Raw genomic sequence first — 17,790 nt, 5'->3', positions numbered from 1 at the left:
TATTCACCTACCATTTCATCAGTCTCACATGAAGTATCTCCATTTTGTGGTGGGATCTGGCCACTTCAAGTTTGCTGTCCTGTCTTTTGGCCTTACATAAGTTCCTTGTGTCTTTACAAAGGTCATGCCTGTGGTTGTGGCTCTTCTTCATGGGGATACATGTATTCTCATACCTTGATGATTTTTTGGTTAAAGTGGTCTACTCTCAGCAAGTGTTGGACCACCTACAGAAAACAGGTCCACTCTAGGTTTCTTCATCAACAAGTCGAAGTCTCATCTTCAACCTTCACAGAGGCAGCCTTTTATCAAAGCTAAATCTGAGACAGTTGCCTTGAGGGTTTCCATCTTCACAGTGAGTCAGGCACACTCAAGCTATAATCAGGAGAGAGACACTATTTTAGCAGTTACTGTACTGTGGCTTCTGGGCCTGTTAGCCTCTTGCATCCTGCTGGCTTCCTAGGGTCAGTAGTATACGCAATACCTTCAATAGAACCTGCATCTTAAGTGGACCCAGAATTGGGGAAGCATCTTAGATAAGACCCTTGTCTCTGAAAAGGCAACTCAGGACCTCCAGTGGTGGATGATGCATGCCAGTCTGACAGGCGGAAGACTGTTCTCCCTACCTTTTCCAGAACTCATGATGTTGTCTCTTGGTTAGACAGGTCATATGGAGGAGATGGAGAGTAGGACCTCTGGTCTCCAGTGGAGTGGTGACATACCAATCTTCTGAAACTGCATGCCATCTGACTCTCAATACTTTTGTGCCTTCTATCAAGGGCAGATTGATCCGAGACAACACAAGGCAGTATGGGATCATGGTTCCGCAAGGAGTCATGGGCTGTCTTTCAGGTGGTGCTGCCTGACACTTGATGGGGTCTCTCTGATGGTCAGTCCTCCAGAGAAGTCGCTCATCATAAGGCAGATGAAGTTAGCAGGTGCCATCTTGCTGTTCACAAGCACCATCTAAACTCAGAGGTAATACCTCTTGTATGGTGAAGCGAGCCCTTGGTTGGCGTGTTTGCTATCTCTAAAAACACTCAGTGCCAGATGTTTTGCACTCTAGAGTTTTTCTTGTGAGGGTTTCTTGGAGAGGCATTCCACCTTCAGTGGCACTTCCGCCTCTTGGACATTTTTCCACTTATTTCTTTGAACCCATGGGTGCTAAAGAAAGGCAGGACCGACACAGCTCATTCACCCCTTCTGTTCAGCTACCCCTTTGGGAGGATGTGTGTAATGAAATTTTCAGAGTAATAAGGTCCCAGGTTAGTTTTTATACCCACTGCTAGTACTAACTTAGTCTTGTCAACCAGGCTGCATGATTGAGGGAGTGGAAAAGAATAGGAGACACCGAATTTCCGTGCAGTGCCCATGTCGTCCTGTCTGGAAGTGAGACAGAGTCAAGACGAAGTGGAGGGCCAATGGTGCTATTTGCTGGGCCCAGGAGCTACTGCAAACGTTTTCCAGATCCTGTCTGGCATGTGGGGAGATTCACAGGGTGAGAAATCAGCAGTTAGATAGACTGTCCACCAGAAACAGCATTACCGATTACTACTATAAGTTTCCTTATTACTAGGTAAAATATTCATCCTGTCCACCTATCACTGCATTCCCCACCCTCATTTAGAGAGCTGGGGTTTTTAATCTCCAGCTGATGACTGTACCATCAGGAACACTACGTGTGCGGATAAGGGTCACTTGAAACAATGTGGTGGCCTGGCCACCTAATTTAGGATTGCTGGTCTGCCACTATTTTAAGCAGTACTTCCATTATGACGGATCACCATGTAAGCCATAATAGTGTGTTGCAGAACCATTCAAACATATCTTATATGTGCTGCAGAAAACTCAGAGACAAACTGGGACATCTTTGATGCAGGCACTGGAAAAATACTTCTCCCCTTCGTGTACATTTACATAACCAACTTGTTATGAAGACAGTTTCACTGTGCCACTTCGCAATGGAGAATTACAGGTACAGATGTTTTACTCCACTTTGGCCACTGCCATGCCGACAGCACCCACATTAGGTAGTAAGATCACTGCCCGAAGAACAGGGATCTCTAAGTGTGGGGGGCCCTCCTCTACGCATGTTAATAAGGATTTTACTCCATCACAGCAGCAAATTAGTGGTCTCAAACTCCAATTATGCCCCTGTGCAAGCAGCCCATTCAAAAGCAAACCCTCAAGGAAACTTTTTTGGCAATTCTATATTGTCTGAAAGAAGACAGAAATCTATGTATTTTAATTCTGCAAACTTGCTTATTCCTAGATAGAATATTTACCTTCATATCTAGGCAATCGATGCTGAATGCCTCCCTTCTCATTTACGTAAATATTTCTGCAGCAGATTTTTGGACAATTAAATAAACAGCCGGCTGAAACAAGATCAAGAGCCCCAAGTCAGGTATCACTTCTGTCAGCACATTGTACTTCTGCCCATTATCAGTGATGATAAAATCAAAGAGCACAAGGCAGTGATTTTGGATTTCTACCTGAGACACATTTTTTGATTTATGTATGCCCAGAGCTTTGTCCCTGCAAATTGGCAACTCTTTTTGATACATTGATGCCACGTTGTGAGAATGGCAAGATCAAATTCAGAAGGATATCACCCTCTACCACTAAACGCAGTCTCCTTTCTTAATCTCCTGATGTTTTTCAATCCATGTTACTCTGCTCTATAAGCTTTTGGCCATTGTTAGAGATTGGGTCCCTAGTTGGAAGAGGTATGCACCCTGTCCAAGTAGGGACCACAATCCAGGGTAAGTCACCACACAACCTAAATTATCCTGTGCTCACCCTTGGGTAGCTTGGCACAGAGCAGACATGCTTGACTTAGAAGGCACTGTGTAAAGTCTTTGTGCATTTACTCATACAGTAACACAGTGAAACCACCACAAATAATACTCCACACCAGTTTAGGAAAATATATATTATTTATCTGAAAAAACAAGACCAAAATGACAAAAATCCAATATGCACAACTCAAGATATCACTTCAATGGATGTATCTGTTTAGTACAAACTACCTGGGATGCGTTAAAAATAACGATGCAGAGGAGGTGATGAGTCAGAAAGTATAGCGATGCATTGATTTTTACGGTGTGGCATACGTGATGAGTCAAATCTTTCCCTGTGAGCTAGGTGATGTGTCAATTTCTGGGCACGCAGCCTTGGTTCCTTACTGCGGTGCCGGGATAATTTGATGCCCAGTGATAATGCGTGGAAAATCCAAGAGTTGCAATGATGAAACAGACACTGGGCAGATTCAGTAGGTCCTCCGGTGACTTTTCAGCTGCAAGACAGACGCTGTGTCGATTCTGCAGGCGTGGCGTCTATTTTGTAGGGCGTGGCGTTGATTTTTCTGGGGCAGTGGATTTTTTCTCTCAGTTGAATTCTTTGATGGCCCTGAGACTTCTTAACAGAAGGCAAGCTCAGTTCAATCCCTTGGAGATCACTTGTGGGGGAAGGCAAAGTTCTTCCAGCAGAGTCAGGGAGCAGCAGGGCAACAAGCAGGAGAGCAGTCCTTCAGGAAAAGCAGTCCAGTTCAATCCTTTGAGCATCACAGCAGTCCTGCTGACAGAGTCCAGTTGTAAGTCCAGAAGTGCCTGATTTTAGGGGGTCACCGACCCAGTAAATATACCCAAATGTGCCTTTGAAGTGGAGGAGACTTCAAAGTGTGGTTTTGAAGTAAACCATGACCCCTTTCAACCCAGTCCTGTCTGCCTGGAGATATGTGGGATGTTAAGAGTCCCTTGTGTGAGGTCAGGCCACTAGCCTTTGAAGTGTAAGTGAGAGCCCCTCCACCCTTCCTGCCCCGCGAGACCCATCAGTATGCAGATGAATGCAGATGCAGCTGTGTGTCCTGTGTTTCTGGCTGTCTGGGTGGAATGCACAAAGGGAGCTGTTAACCACAGACCAGACGTGGATTGGAGACAGGCTGTAAGGCACAGAGAGCAGTAAGTGCAGAGAAATGCCTACTTTCTAAAAGTGACATTTCTAAAATAATAATGTTAAATCCAACTTCACCAGTAAGCAGGATTTTCCCACTACCATTCCAACCATACCAAACATGACAATGCCACTCCTTTCAGATCAGAAATCACCACTTAAACGTTTCTACAGGAACTTCCAATGCTGGCCTATGAGAGGAGCAAGCATCACAATAGTGAAAAACGACTTTGGGTGGTTTTCACTACCAGGACATGTAAAACTTACACGTACGTGTCCTGCATTTTACTTACATAGCACTCTGCCCTATGGTTACCTAGGGCCTACCTTAGGGGTGACTTATATGTAATGAAGGGGGTATTTAAGACTTAACAAGTAGTTTTATATGCTAAGTCAATGTGGCAGCCTGATGCTTGGTTGAGGGGCTACTTATGTGGGTGGCACAATCAGTGCTGCAGGCACACTAGTAGCATGTAATTTACAGGCCCTGGGCACATCTAGTGCAGTTTACTAGGAAATAATAGGTACATTAAATATGCCAATTGGGTAGGAGCCAATGTTACCATGTTTAGGGGAGAGAGCACAAGCACATTACCACAGGTCAGCAGTGGGAGAGTGTGCAGAGTCCTAAAACTAGCAAAAACAAGATGAGGGAGGCAGGCGAAAAGTTGGGGGAAGATCACCCTAAGGCTGTCAGGTCTAACAACCATTTCCTTAAAGTGTTTTAAGACGCCTTTAGGTTTGCCGTAAATTAAAGGAGAAGTTGGGAATAAATTGGTTTATCTTTGAGGAATATGCAATCACCTTAGTTAGTTATTTTTTACAGTCTTCGAAATGTAGCTGACATGCAGACAAGTTAACACATACTAGTCAAACATTCAAGATAATATACATGATAAGTAATAAGATACATTGCCTAAGACTGCATTTCTTTTCTTCAGATTTGAAAAATGTTCATGAGTATTTTGCTTTTGTTATCTATTTTGAGGTTATTCCAAAATTCTTGGATTTGTCCACATGAGGTTACTTAAGAATGATTCTGAATAGCTGGATTTCGTTTTTCTTCATCATCGGAGTAAAGCCTCTTAGAATATTTAAATGGTTTAGTAATTAAAGTTTTCCTGGAAACACAAATGTTCTTAGTACAAATATCAGCTATGACAAGTTGGTCACTTTTCACATGCCTTATTTTTCTCTTCAATTGTGCAGATTCCTACACTACAGAAGACAAGAAACAGGGCGAAGTGGGGTCTGCAGAATCCGTGTTAAACACACAACAACCGGAAGAAGAGGACATCGAGTATGGATTAGACTGAGCAAAAGCCCAAAACACACCTTTGGTGGTGGGAGTAACATAAGCTATGTCTTTAAGTTTAGGAAAGAGCTTGAACTCCGAGGAAATCTGGGTCAAATCATTGAATTAGTGAGCAAGGATTGATTGCCTGTAGGTGTATCAGGCCTTATAGTTTGTTGGTTACACCTGGGTATTATATGGATTGCATTATGTTAAGCATAAGCTATGTTTTGGTTACATCTTCAAGATTTCCCTTTAGTTTAACATGGGTGCTTGAAATCTTTTGTCAATGTCCCATTTGTTCTTCCTGTCCTCTGACGTAGGTTATACTACCCTTCCTTCTTTGTTCATATCACCAGCTGGCGTGCCCTGTTCTCCTACAGAGACAAAGATAAAGTCCAACAGGCTCTTAGCCTGGAAGAGGCTGCAAGTGCCCAGCATTAGCTCACATTGTCCAAATACTGCTGGATTTCCAGCTAATCATAATGTAAACGATTCTGTTGCGCTGACTCTCGGCGACAGACATCTGGGGCTCTAGTTTGACTAATAATATCAGCAAAAAATCAACTCGAGTAAGTGTGGGCAGTTCACAACGTTAGGCCTATGCAGTTGTAAACGCACCCCGAGAATGAGGCTAGAGTTATTTACAAAAGTATGCTAAGGCTGAGTTAATGATAGGGGTGTGCAAAATCACATAACTTATTTCCGGAAAAAAATCAGCTTAATTATAGTAAATGTTGTTTAGCAGCATCATGAAAATTACACGAAAGGTATACTTTGCATAAGAAATCACATAAAATATGGCTAGACATTGCTTCTAGTAGAAGATATCTGTCATGCAAGAAATTTTCTTCACGATCCAGTCTCACTCGACTGAAAATATACAAAGTTGGATAACGTGAAATTTGCAAATTTTGCCAGATTTCCCAAGCATTATATAATTAGATATAGCCGTAATCTTGATCCCGATGTGCCTAAAATAGCCATTCATAAAAGATTCCATTGACTAGCACAAATGCCGCAAAAACTGCCAAACATCATGTTGTGAAGGACAGTGCAAACATTATTTGCCGTAAGTATTTTTGTGGAAGCACACTAACAAGGTAGCGACAGACCACATCATTCCCCTTAGAAATGCTGGGACCAGTATTTGCTGGTAGATTCAATAAATGTGACAGTGTTGCACAAACTAGCCCTATACACTTTTCAGAATGTCTTCCTAAGTGACAATGATGGCCAAAACTACTAGATAGTTTTTATTGCACAGTAGCAATGGAATTGGGTAGAAAGAAATTGATTTTTTTTATTTTTTATACCTAATGTGATATTTGGCCATCTATTTTCTTCATTGTTCCAATCTGTTTGTATGGGATGTTTAAGGTAAACAAATGTTTTCATGAAAGTTTTCGTTTTCTCTATTTGTAACAATTTACTCGAATCGTATTAGACTGAAAAAAGGCAAGGCATTTGACTTTGATTTTGTCGTTCGTTCGTACATAAAACTTGTTGTCTGCTAAGCTCAAAAATATTTCAGGCTAAGCACCCATGTCCAATGTAATTGTCGTGGGAGACTTGCAAGGGGTGTTTTCCTTTTCCCCACTTGCTATAAAGTGCCCAGTTTCTAGATTTTCCATCAGATGGCAGTACTTTCAGATTGAAAGAGTCTCAATAAAATCAGCGGATTTAGGATGCATTTTCAGTGCGGAATGTATGTCTCCACACAAAATCGGATCCTCACCAGTGATGGCTCAAGAGACCCACGCACACAGGGCCGGCTTTAGCGCTGGTGGCACCCGGAGCGACAGTCTTTTTGGTCCCACCATGACCTCCTCCTAGCATTCCCTCATTACCATCCCCAAAAGTAACACTCATCTCTCCATAGCCCCTCTCACATATATTTCATTTGTTTTAAACAATTGGAATGTCTGGCTTTACTAATCCACTCAGCTATCCACATAAAATATAGATATGTTCTTTGCAGCATGCATATTAACCCTCTGCGCTACTTTATGGCACTGGCGTGACATTAGTTCCCACAGCCCCGCTGTGCAGGGGTAAGGCCGGAGCTCCAGGGCCACCCCTCAGCACAGTACACTGTCCCCGAGCATGAGCCCCTGGCCTGGGAGCTCCTGATTGGTTCAGGGGGCACCCTTCATGTACTTTGCAGGTGGCCCCCCTCAAGTTTCCTTACTCCACTGCTTTATTGTAGTCAAAACTGCCACTTGGCAAAACCCTCTCTCTCTCTCTCTCTCTCTCTAGCAGGAATATTAATCACATGAGTTATCTTGATATTTTTATTTCAGACTGAAATTTGGAGTATAAGGAACTCTGTAGCAGGTGTTTTTAAATCATAAATTATGCTAAATACAGCCCCCCACCCCCACAGGTCAGTTCCCCCCCCCTTACAGGCCAGCACCCAGTTCCGCCATGCCAGTCGCACTGCTTTAAAGCAGGCCATGCACCCACAGCAGAGCCAAGGAGAACCAAGCAACCATGCCTTCCATCCTTCTGAAAAAATCAGAAGTAACTCTTCTGGCATAGAGTAAGTCACCCAAACGTCAGTGTGATTTCAGGGTCACATGACCCAGCAGATCTGGAGCTGCTGGGTCACCCAAGCAGCTCCAGTGCCTGGCTGACCAAGGCTTGCCGCCCAGCCCTAAATGCACAGTCAACCTCGGGATGTCAGACCTCATTACTACAACCTCAATCAGTTACATGAATGGTATCTTCCTCTGCAACTTAACGTCCCACGATTTGCATAAACAAAACCATGAATTGCACATTCACTGACCCGCTGCCCACGCTCACATCAAAGGTCATCTTGCTGCCAATATAGACTAATGGGTATTGCACCTCATTTGCACCACCATGAAGACCTCGATTACTGAATGACTGTTCCACCATCACCTATGACCTGACTGGCACTGTTCCAACCCACCAAGGTCAACCTAAGGCCACAAAGGCGCTGAATAGTCATTTCAAAAGCTTCTCTAGAAAAGTATTCTGCACTAGCCTGACATCCTTGCCATCTTATTCTGCCATATATGGTTCCAACAGCATGCTCCACACAACAGTTGATGCACTATCCCAATCAGATCATGCTCCAGAAAGGTCAGACACTCTGCATCTTGGTACAGCTACGAGCTGATGGCAGCAGATGTGGTATGAAACACCAACTAAACAAGTGGTGGCAAATACAGTCACAAAATAGATTGTCAACCTTGAAACCACTCACTGGAACAGCCAGTTAATATATTGCATATATGATAAACTTATTAATCTAAATATCTTTTGTTGAACTTTTTTTCCATAACATCTTTTACAGTAATCTTGACCTCCATACCATCTTGTATGTATTTATGTGTGTATCAATAAATATCTGTGTGGCAAGCCTACAGTCTACAAGTGATAGAAGAGGTAGCTGGGTTCTGTCAGCAGAAGGGGGGGGGGATTGTTACTGCATTTCTGTTGTAGTGTTCTTTAAAAAGGTGTGTTTTTAACATTTTCCTAAATTTGAGCAGCGTTAGTGTGGTCCCGATGGTTAAGGCGGTTTTGTTCCAGATCCTGGGTGCATAAATGGAAAAGGCCTGCCACCTTGTTTTTTTTTTTACTTCTTAAGTCTGCAGTCTGCTGGTGTCCTGGTTGAAGATGTGCTGAGAACCACCAGAGATGGTGAACTTAAATCTGCAAGACAAGTGGGGTGCTATTTGTGATGGCTTTGTAAATGATGCAGCTGGATTTCAAGATGGTGCAGGCCTACAAGGGGAACACATGGCCTTCCATAATAATGGTGGTGATGTGATCATATTTCTTCAGGCCCTGGATGAAATATTCTGTGATTTTTAGGGTGCCCTTCAGGTGGGGATAATGTGGAGCCTGTGAGACCATTGATCAGGGAATTACCACCATTCAGACGAAGGAGTACAAGGGATTGAACAGCAGGTCTGAATTTGCTTTCTGAAAGAAACTATTTAACTTTCTTTAGAAGAGACAGCTGGTACTAGGCCAACTTTAATTGTTTTGGGCAGTGTATTCCTTGAGTAAGAGGGTTGTGTCCAGGGTGAATCCTGGTGTATTGGTTTGAAACTGTCAAAGTTTGTAATATCAGGCCATGTTTGTTTTTTTTCTGCTTGTTTTTCTTAGCATATAATAGGAATTCTGTCTTGGTGGTTTTGAGATTCAAGTAGGCACTGTACATCCAGGTCTCGTTGAAATGCAGCAATGTTTGAGCCATTGGATGTCTGGAGTGTAAAAGACTTTGAAGTATAATTGTGTATTATTTTGATGCTGTTATCTGTGAGGACAGTCCCCTGGACACTTCATGTAAAGGTTGAAGTTGACAGGGCACAATATGGAATTCTGGTGAATGGTGCAGGTAAATGGAATCATTGGGGTCTTGGAGATGCGCATGCAAATGAACTGGTGCCGTTAGAAAGGTAGGAGGATTTTTAACATTGCTTTCTGTGGCACAAAAAATATTGCAAAACATTTTTTTCTAATTGGACGGCATAGTTTCATAAGCTACATTTATTAATCACCATTAAACCAAATGTTTAAAATGGGGGGCTGGCTGGCCTGGCCAAGATGGCGGATGCGTGAAACCGGGGCTCAGTCTGGGCCTAACATTAATCCTCATTGAATCGATCCCGCCTGGGACTGGAGCCCGGAATCGAGCGACAGGGGGCACCGTGACACAGTGTGGTACCACTCGGGACCGTCTGCTGGCCTCTAGGGCGCTCCGGGTGGAGAGCGCGGGAGGAGAGGAGCCAGCGGTCTCGTGCAGGGGGACGCCGGCTGAGGGATAGTGCTCGGCCCTGGAGGGCGGCGCACAAGCGGAGGAGCTGGTGAGGCAGTCAAGCCGCTGGAGCTCGGGGCTGGAGGGGACAGCGTGTGATGATCGGTTCCATCGGAACAGAGAGGGGTGCCACGGAGGTGTTGCAGCTCCTTCCCCCCTCTCCTTCTCAATTGCCCCCCACACGGAGCGGTGCCGGTGAGCATCGGCGAGCACTGGGGAGCCATAGACCGGCCGCGCGACCCGACAGAGGGAAGCGGAGCGGACGGCTGGCGGAAGAGGACGAAGGGAGACTCCTCTAGAGAGGAGCTTGCACTGGGCGTTCTGCTGCCTGTGGGGAGTGCCCTGCGATGAAGCACTAGGAGAAAGCGGGAAGCTGCTGATCCCTTGCGGGGAGACTGGCCTGGGCACAAATGGATAAATCCTGAGTGGCTATGACCTGATCCTGCGAGTCTGCACGCTGGCCCATTGAAAGCAACAGAGGTACAGATCACAGTGGGGAGTACTGCTGGAGTACTGCTGGTGGTAGCGCTGGACTCTTAGAGTGGCGTGAAACCAGGCTGCGTGAACTTTTGGTGAACCGCCCCTACCACGACTCAGATGATCCCCAGAAGCAGGAGTAAGGGCAAGGCGCAAGCCCGCAAACACGCAGGCGAACTAAATCAAGGAATCATGGAGGGTCCCGCACAGCCCCTGGTGCAGGTCACCCTGGATAAGATTCTTGGGGCAATAGAGGAGAACAGAACAATGCTCCAACGTGACATCGGCCAAGTGGCAGTGGAGGTGGGCCTGTTGAGGGCGGATCACCAAAAACTGGCTGATAGGGTCCAGGAGATGGAGACCGCTCTGGCAGAGCTTTCGCCAAGGCAGGGGGAACTTGTAGCCATGGTGCTGCAGCTGACAGACCGGGTCCAGCGCCTGCAGCGCAGAGTGGAGGAGGCAGAAGGCCAGAGCCGCAGGAACAATGTAAGGATTGTTGGTCTTCCGGAAGGTGCGGAGGGCACGGACATGGTGTCCTTTTTGGAGGGATGGCTTCGTACAGATGTGGCTCTGGAGCAACTTACTCCTTTCTTCACACTGGAGCGGGAACACCGGGTGCCCTCGAGACCCCTGGCACCGGGGAGACCACCTCGAGTGGTTGTGGCTAAATTACTGCACTATAGGGATAGGGACGTGCTACTGCAGAGAGCCAGAGAGAACGGACACTTCAAGGTGGCAAACGGAGTGGTGACCTTGTTCCCGGACTTCACAATCGAGGTGCAGAATAAGCGGACTTCCTTTATGGCGGTTAAGAGGGCCCTTCGGGAGGAAGGGATTCATTATTATTATTCCCTTCTGTTTCCGGCCAGATTGAGGGTGATATCCGAGGGCCAGACTGTATTCTTCCAGACTCCGGACGAGGCTTGGGGGTGGCTGGAGGCACGTGGGACCAGAGGGAGCTGCCACACCAAAATGGACCACACAGGACGCCGGGGTCGCAGAGGCCCAAGAAGACAGCGAAGCATATATTGTTTGCATACGGAACCGACTCTTCGGCACAGGCTAGTGAAGGGGACTCGGACCGTGCCTCTGTTTCCTCTGTGGCAGGCTCCTGCCATTCGGATGGAGCCCCTAGGGTGACCCCTCAAACCGCGGATGAACTGGGTTGAAACAAACTTTAATGCACTGGCCCTGAGGTGAGGATGGTGACTTGAGTTTGAGGCCCTATGGCCATGGTACCCCCCCACTTTTTGGTTTCTCGGCCACTGAGTGGAGAGTGGCGAGAACTCCGACTGACTTGTTGTTTTGGTTGTGCCTTTGCACTGTTCATTGGGCGACCTACGGTTTGAGAGATGTCCTGGGGAGGGGGAGTTGAGGTCTGCAGTTGTGTGTTTTGGCTTTGCGCAAGGGGTTGAGACTCATCCGAAAATTATATTGATGACAGAGGAGGTGGGGGGCGGGGGTTGGGGATGGAAATCATGGGAAGGGTGGGAAATCCACTCTGGCGTAGCTACTATGATATGGCAGACTATAATTTTCGAACTTGGAACATACAGGGGATGGGGTTGCTGACCAAAAGGCACAGAATCCTGTCATACTTGAAAAGGAGGGGAGTGCATGTAGCACTGTTACAGGAGACCCATCTTACCTCCAGAGAGGCTGATAAGCTTAGGCGCAGATGGAGAGGGCAGGTGTTTGCTATCACGTATTCTGCTTTTGCAATGGAGGCGCTTGTGTGGATCAGTGCATGGGGTTCCATTTGAGGTTGTAACCACCGATGTAGACCAAGAGGGTAGATTTGTGATAGTGGAGGGCAGACTGCATGGGACACCGGTAGTGTTGAGCAGTATATATGCCCCTAACCAAGACCAGATCCCTTTTATGCAGCGTCTCTCGAGCCACCTTACTAGACAGCAGGAGGGAGAACTAATGATTGGAGGGGACTTTAACGGTGTTTTGGACACTGAGTTGGACCGTTCCACTCCTCCACTAGCAGGTGCACTATCGCACAAGATAGCCAAAGGATTAAGGGACTGGATACAATGTTGGGGACTAGAAGATGTATGGCAGAATCAACACCCGGGGGGAAAAGACTACTCCTACTACTCAGGCCTGCATCAGGTTCATACCAGAATAGACAGGGTGGTGTGCACTGCAACCATAACTCCCGGAATAACGCACTCTGAGTACCTGGGCCGCACCCTCTCTGACCAAAACCTGCTGCTCCTTACTTGGAGAAGTGCGGAAACCCAGACCTCCTATACTAATGTGGAGGCTGGGACCGGTTGCACTAGAAGACTTGACCTATACGGAGGAGCTTCGCACTTACCTCACGAACCACATCAATATCAACAAAGGGTCCACTACATCTAGACATGTAGAATGGGAAACGCTTAAGGTTACAGCCAGAGGGCACTGTATGTGGCAGACAGTGGGGATAAAGCGTACACTGGAGCGAGAACTTACCCGCTTAGAGAAGATTATTCATGATGAGGAAAGAGATGGGGGTACTGGCCAGACAGCGTGACACAGACTTGTTGATGCGAGGAAATCACACCCTCTGACTGAGGAGCAGTTACGTTGCCATAGCCTGCAAAGGTACTTGACATCTATACAGTCAGAGGAGGGCAGATTGGGCAGGATGTTGGCGTGGTTGGTGAGGCCCAGAGGGGAGGGTACACCATTAATGAGTGTGCGCAACATGGGGGGGGTGCGTGTGTTTAGACCGGCTGATATAAATGACGCCTTCAAGAATTACTACACATTCCTTTACAGGCAGCCGGAGGCAGCTATACCGGAGTCCCTGGGCGACTACTTACATTTACTACTACTACGAACCCTGGCGCTTGAGGACAGGGACCCATTGGGTGGGCCAGTAACATTAGAGGAGGTCAAGGACGCCATCACACAGTCGGCGGGTAAGGCGCCAGGCACAGATGGACTCCCTATGGAGTTTTACAAGAAATACTCAAATATTCTAGCACCCCTACTGGTTGAGCTGTATGCGGAGGCATTCCAGCGGGGTTCACTTCCTGACTCAAAGAGGGAGGCTCTGGTGGTTCCCCTCCCCAAACTGGAATCCAGGGAGGTATCAGTGAGTGACTTCCGGCCGCTCTCAATTCTGAACTGCGACTTTAAGATTCTAAGCAAAATCCTGGCCAGCCGGCTAGTCCAGCATATATCCAACCTAATACATGATGATCAAAATGGGTTAATTCCGGCACGTGATACTTCTCTTAACCTTAGGCGACTGTTTGCGCTTCTACACATGCCGCAGGCGGAGACGCCGCCAGGGGCAGTGCTCCTGTCGATAGATTTTGAGAAGGCCTACGACTCAATACGTTGGGACTACCTGAGAACTGTGATGCTACGGATGGGCCTGGGTGAGGGTTGGGTGCGATGGGTTGACCTGCTGTATGGTAGGCCAATGGCGAGGGTGAGGACATGCCGGACAGTATCGGCAGCTTATCCCATATTTAGAGGCACTAGGCAGGGCAGTCTGCTGTCCCCATTATTGTTTGCACTTGCCATTGAGCCACTGGCGGCCCAGTTACGTATGGAGGGTAAGGGTAGGGGCGTGCTGTGGGGCCTAGCTGAACATAATATTTCACTCTATGCAGACGACATATTATTATACCTGAGGGATGGTGTGACTGGCCTGCCTATGTGTTAGCGAGACTGGAAGACTTTGGCGACTACTCAGGCCTTAGACTGAACAGAGGCAAGACGTATGTCTTCCCGTGGATGACAGGTGAAGAACAACCTCCCACCTGCCCTGTGGATATTGTGTGGGCTCCCCGCACCTTTAAGTACTTGGGTATCCAGGTTTTCCATGATTTGAAGGACCGCCTGAGGGTCACTGCGGGCTTCTGTGGGGTTCTGGCGATCCCTAAAATTATCTACGATGGCAAGAGTATCCCTGCCCAAAATGATTATGCTGCCCGCCTCCTTTATTACTTCACCAATCTTTCGGTGATTATCCCTTCTGGTTGGTTCAGGGAGCTGAACACACTGCTGCGGGAGGTCATTTGGGATGGAGGGCACAGACGTACCGCTCTGTCTATTCTCTGCCGCCCGGCGATTGCGGGTGGATTGGGGGCCCCAGATTTTGAACTCTATTATCTGTCGTGCCAACTGCAGTGGATCTCCAGGTGGTGTGCTGGGGAGGGACTCGGATCGTGCCACAACTGGCAGCGAGATGAGTGGAGATTTAATACTAGCACAAATGCTTGGTCACTGAATAAATCCTCAGGTGAGGAACGTCCTGATTACGGTGGCACTCTCCTGCTGGAGGAAATGTATGCAACGTACAGGAACAAAGGTAGCTTACTCCCCGGCGTTACCACTGACGGCGGTGGCACAAGGCACCACAGTTCACCCACTACTGGGGGCTAGGTTAAATGTCTGGATGGGGGCGGGGTGGAATCGCTGGACGACTTCTTTCGTGATGGAGTGTTGCGAACCTTTGCTAATATGATTGAGGAGAGGGGAGTCCCAAGTGGGCAATTCTTACTGTATCAAACCTTGACACACCAAATACGGGAATACTGGTGTACGGTTAATGTGGAACCGGACAGACACAGGATTCTCCATCTACTGCTGACCTTAGGGGGAGACAGTCACCTCATCACCAAATGTTATAGAGCCCAGATTGAGGATACTTTGGACTCTCTGCAGCCTCTTAGGATGAATTGGAAAGGAGCATTGGGTAGAAACTTGACAGATGTGGAGTGGCGTAGAGTATTAGCCTATCCTCGAAAGGTCTCACGGAACACCCGCCTTAGGTACCTACAATACAACTACATCCATAGAACGTACCTCACGCCACATAGGTTACAATTCATATATGGGGGAGACCCTAGGACGTGCCCCAAATGTGGTATACTGGACGCGGATTTGGACCACATGGTATGGCACTGCCCTGAGATACAACGGTGCTGGAGGGTGGTGCTGGATGAACTAGGCAGAACGCTAGACGTAGGAATGGAATTGGATCCCTCTCTTTGTCTCTTGGGCCTGAGTCCCAGGCCGGCTTCTAAGAAGATTGGCAGTAGGTTCCTGGATCTGGCTTTGGCCCTCTTTAGGCGTCGTATCGCCATGTGTTGAAAGTCACCTAGGAGCTCCCCTTTGGGAGATTGGAGGCGAGATGTGACGGCGTGGGCACAAGCTGAGTTACAGGTTTTGAGACGTGAGGAGGCACAGAGGATTCGTCTGCATCCTATTGCCCCAATCTGGGTGGAGATACTGGACACATGGGAAGGGCAAACGCTAGAAGGAGGGGTTAGCCCTGTGACCCAGGGAGGTAGTGCGGTTACAATACACACAGCTATCGACATAGGTGGCGACCAACATAATACGGGGGTGCCAGTGATTAGAGGGGACTAACCATGGAGCAGAGGATAACTGAGAGCATGGCAATGATGTAGTTGGGAGCGCCCTGATCCTACCACAACCTACACGAGACACTAACCGACAGGGCGGACAGCCTAGTCTAGGGGGTGATCCGGTGGGAAAGGAGGTTAGTGAAGTGGCGTATGCACTTGAGCTGCCACAACACTGTCACCCCCCGTCTACAAACCTCCCTCCAGTGTTGACTCACCCCATTAGCGCACTGTTACACTTAAAGTTAGTTCAGGTTTGAGGACATGTTGACTTTTGAATTCAGAATGTGAGCTCCGGGAAATTAGCAGGGAAAAGTATAGGCAAGGCAATTAAGTGCGAGGATGGATAAAAGATACATGGCGCTTAAGCAGATATTGGATTTTTTTTTTTTTAAGTTTCAAAAGTTTTAATAAGAATATATAAGGCGGTACATACAGCATATAAATAAACTGTTTAGCTTTCAAAACATTGTTTTTGTTCTTTTACCACAATTATTTCCATTGTGAGCATATATGCATGCACTGTCAGGCAAGTAAAAATTCCCAGTTGCATAGTTGAGTTTTGTACCCTTATTTTGAAGAAAAGAGGAAGACAGGTGGGGGGGTGGTAAGGGGAGGAGGAGCGAGGATAGGGTTGTGTGGGGGGGGGGGTTGATCTTGGTATAGGGGAGAGATGAAATAGTCATATGAAATGGGGGGTGGGAGAGAAGGGGGAGAAAGAGGAAGGGTAATCGCGGGGGATGTAAGATGAAGAGACTCGGGGTAGGCAGGGGGTCTTTGTATCCTGAGACTAGCTTGTTCAGGCCGAAGAGTAGATCGTTCTGTACTTCTCCGTCTGTAGCAAGTTACTATCTAGGGGTAGATAGTATGTATGTTAGATATGGTGAGGTCGGTTAGAGAGTGTCTACGTCTTATATGAGTTGATTTCTCCGTCCTTGTTTGTGTTAGGGAGCGACTTGTATTATTATGTTGGGTAGTTCAGGGTCTCGAGCATATGTCAAAATTAGAGGCCTGTGGGTTGATAGAGAGAGAGAAAAAAGAGAGAAAGGGGAGAGGAGAGCGTAACTAGGGAGAGAGAGAAGGGACAGTAGGAGATTAAATATGTTTCCGGGGTCTAGGATTCTCAGAGGGTGATTGGTAATTGATATTCCCTAATCATTGATCATTGAACATTGGTCATCCGTTGGTCATCCACCAGCCGCTTCATGGTCTCATCAAGAATGGGCGCCAGACCTCCGCAAATAGTTCTGCTTGGTCCTGTAGGTTATAAATCACTCGTTCATGGGTAGCCGTTTGATACATGGCCGTCATCCATTCTATAGGTGTGGGGGCAATGCTAGATCTCCAGTGCCGGAGTATGCATATTTTGGCCGTGGCAAGCGCCGTGTGGTTTAATCGTTTATGTGCCCGCGATAGGGAGGGATACGGGCGAATGTCATGTAGAATGATAAATGCTGGTGGGGTCGGTTTTTGTATCTGTATGAAGTCCGATAAGGCGAGGCGTACCGCGTCCCATAGGGACTGTACCGTTGGGCAGTGGCATAGAATATGGAGTTGGTCACAATAGGGCTCTGTGCATCTCCAACAGTTCGTGTGCGGTATCAACCCTGCCCTGAAGAGTTGACGGGGGTCCAGTACCACCCCTGAAGGATTTTAAATAGGCAAAATTTCAGGCGTGCTTCACGTACGCCCCTGTCGAGGGCTTCTAGTATGTCTGGCCATTCTTCGTCCGTGTAGGTTATCTCTAGTGTGTCCTGCCATTTTAAGCGTAGTCGTTCAAGTAGAGGCTGAGAGTAAAGGTGGTTAGTTAATTCGGCATAGAGGCCAGCCATGACGCCTTTTTGTCGGCCCCATTTCTGAAGATAGGTGACGATGGGTGAGGTTTTGAGCAT

General features: G+C 47.2%; 1 protein-coding gene across 3 annotated transcripts in view; it reads left to right on the top strand.

The window, feature by feature from the left end:
- Positions 1 to 6,715, top strand: part of DNAAF1 (dynein axonemal assembly factor 1) — a 319,527-nt gene extending 312,812 nt beyond the window's left edge. For 2 of the 3 annotated variants that reach the window (XM_069216209.1, XM_069216211.1), the window contains exon 15: positions 5,161 to 5,389. In XM_069216209.1, the coding sequence (XP_069072310.1) occupies positions 5,161 to 5,267 (107 nt within the window). In that variant the 3' untranslated portion in view covers positions 5,268 to 5,389. Of the gene's footprint in view, positions 1 to 5,160 lie in introns of all 3 variants that reach the window. The other variant, XM_069216210.1, reaches the window with a different exon arrangement.
- Positions 6,716 to 17,790: the final 11,075 nt, after the last annotated feature.

The sequence above is a fragment of the Pleurodeles waltl genome, chromosome 12, assembly GCF_031143425.1.
Source record: "Pleurodeles waltl isolate 20211129_DDA chromosome 12, aPleWal1.hap1.20221129, whole genome shotgun sequence".
NCBI classification, from domain to species: Eukaryota; Metazoa; Chordata; class Amphibia; order Caudata; family Salamandridae; genus Pleurodeles; species Pleurodeles waltl.
The sequence above is the reverse complement of the archived record's forward strand: the minus strand, read 5'-3'. Positions and strand labels throughout refer to the sequence as shown.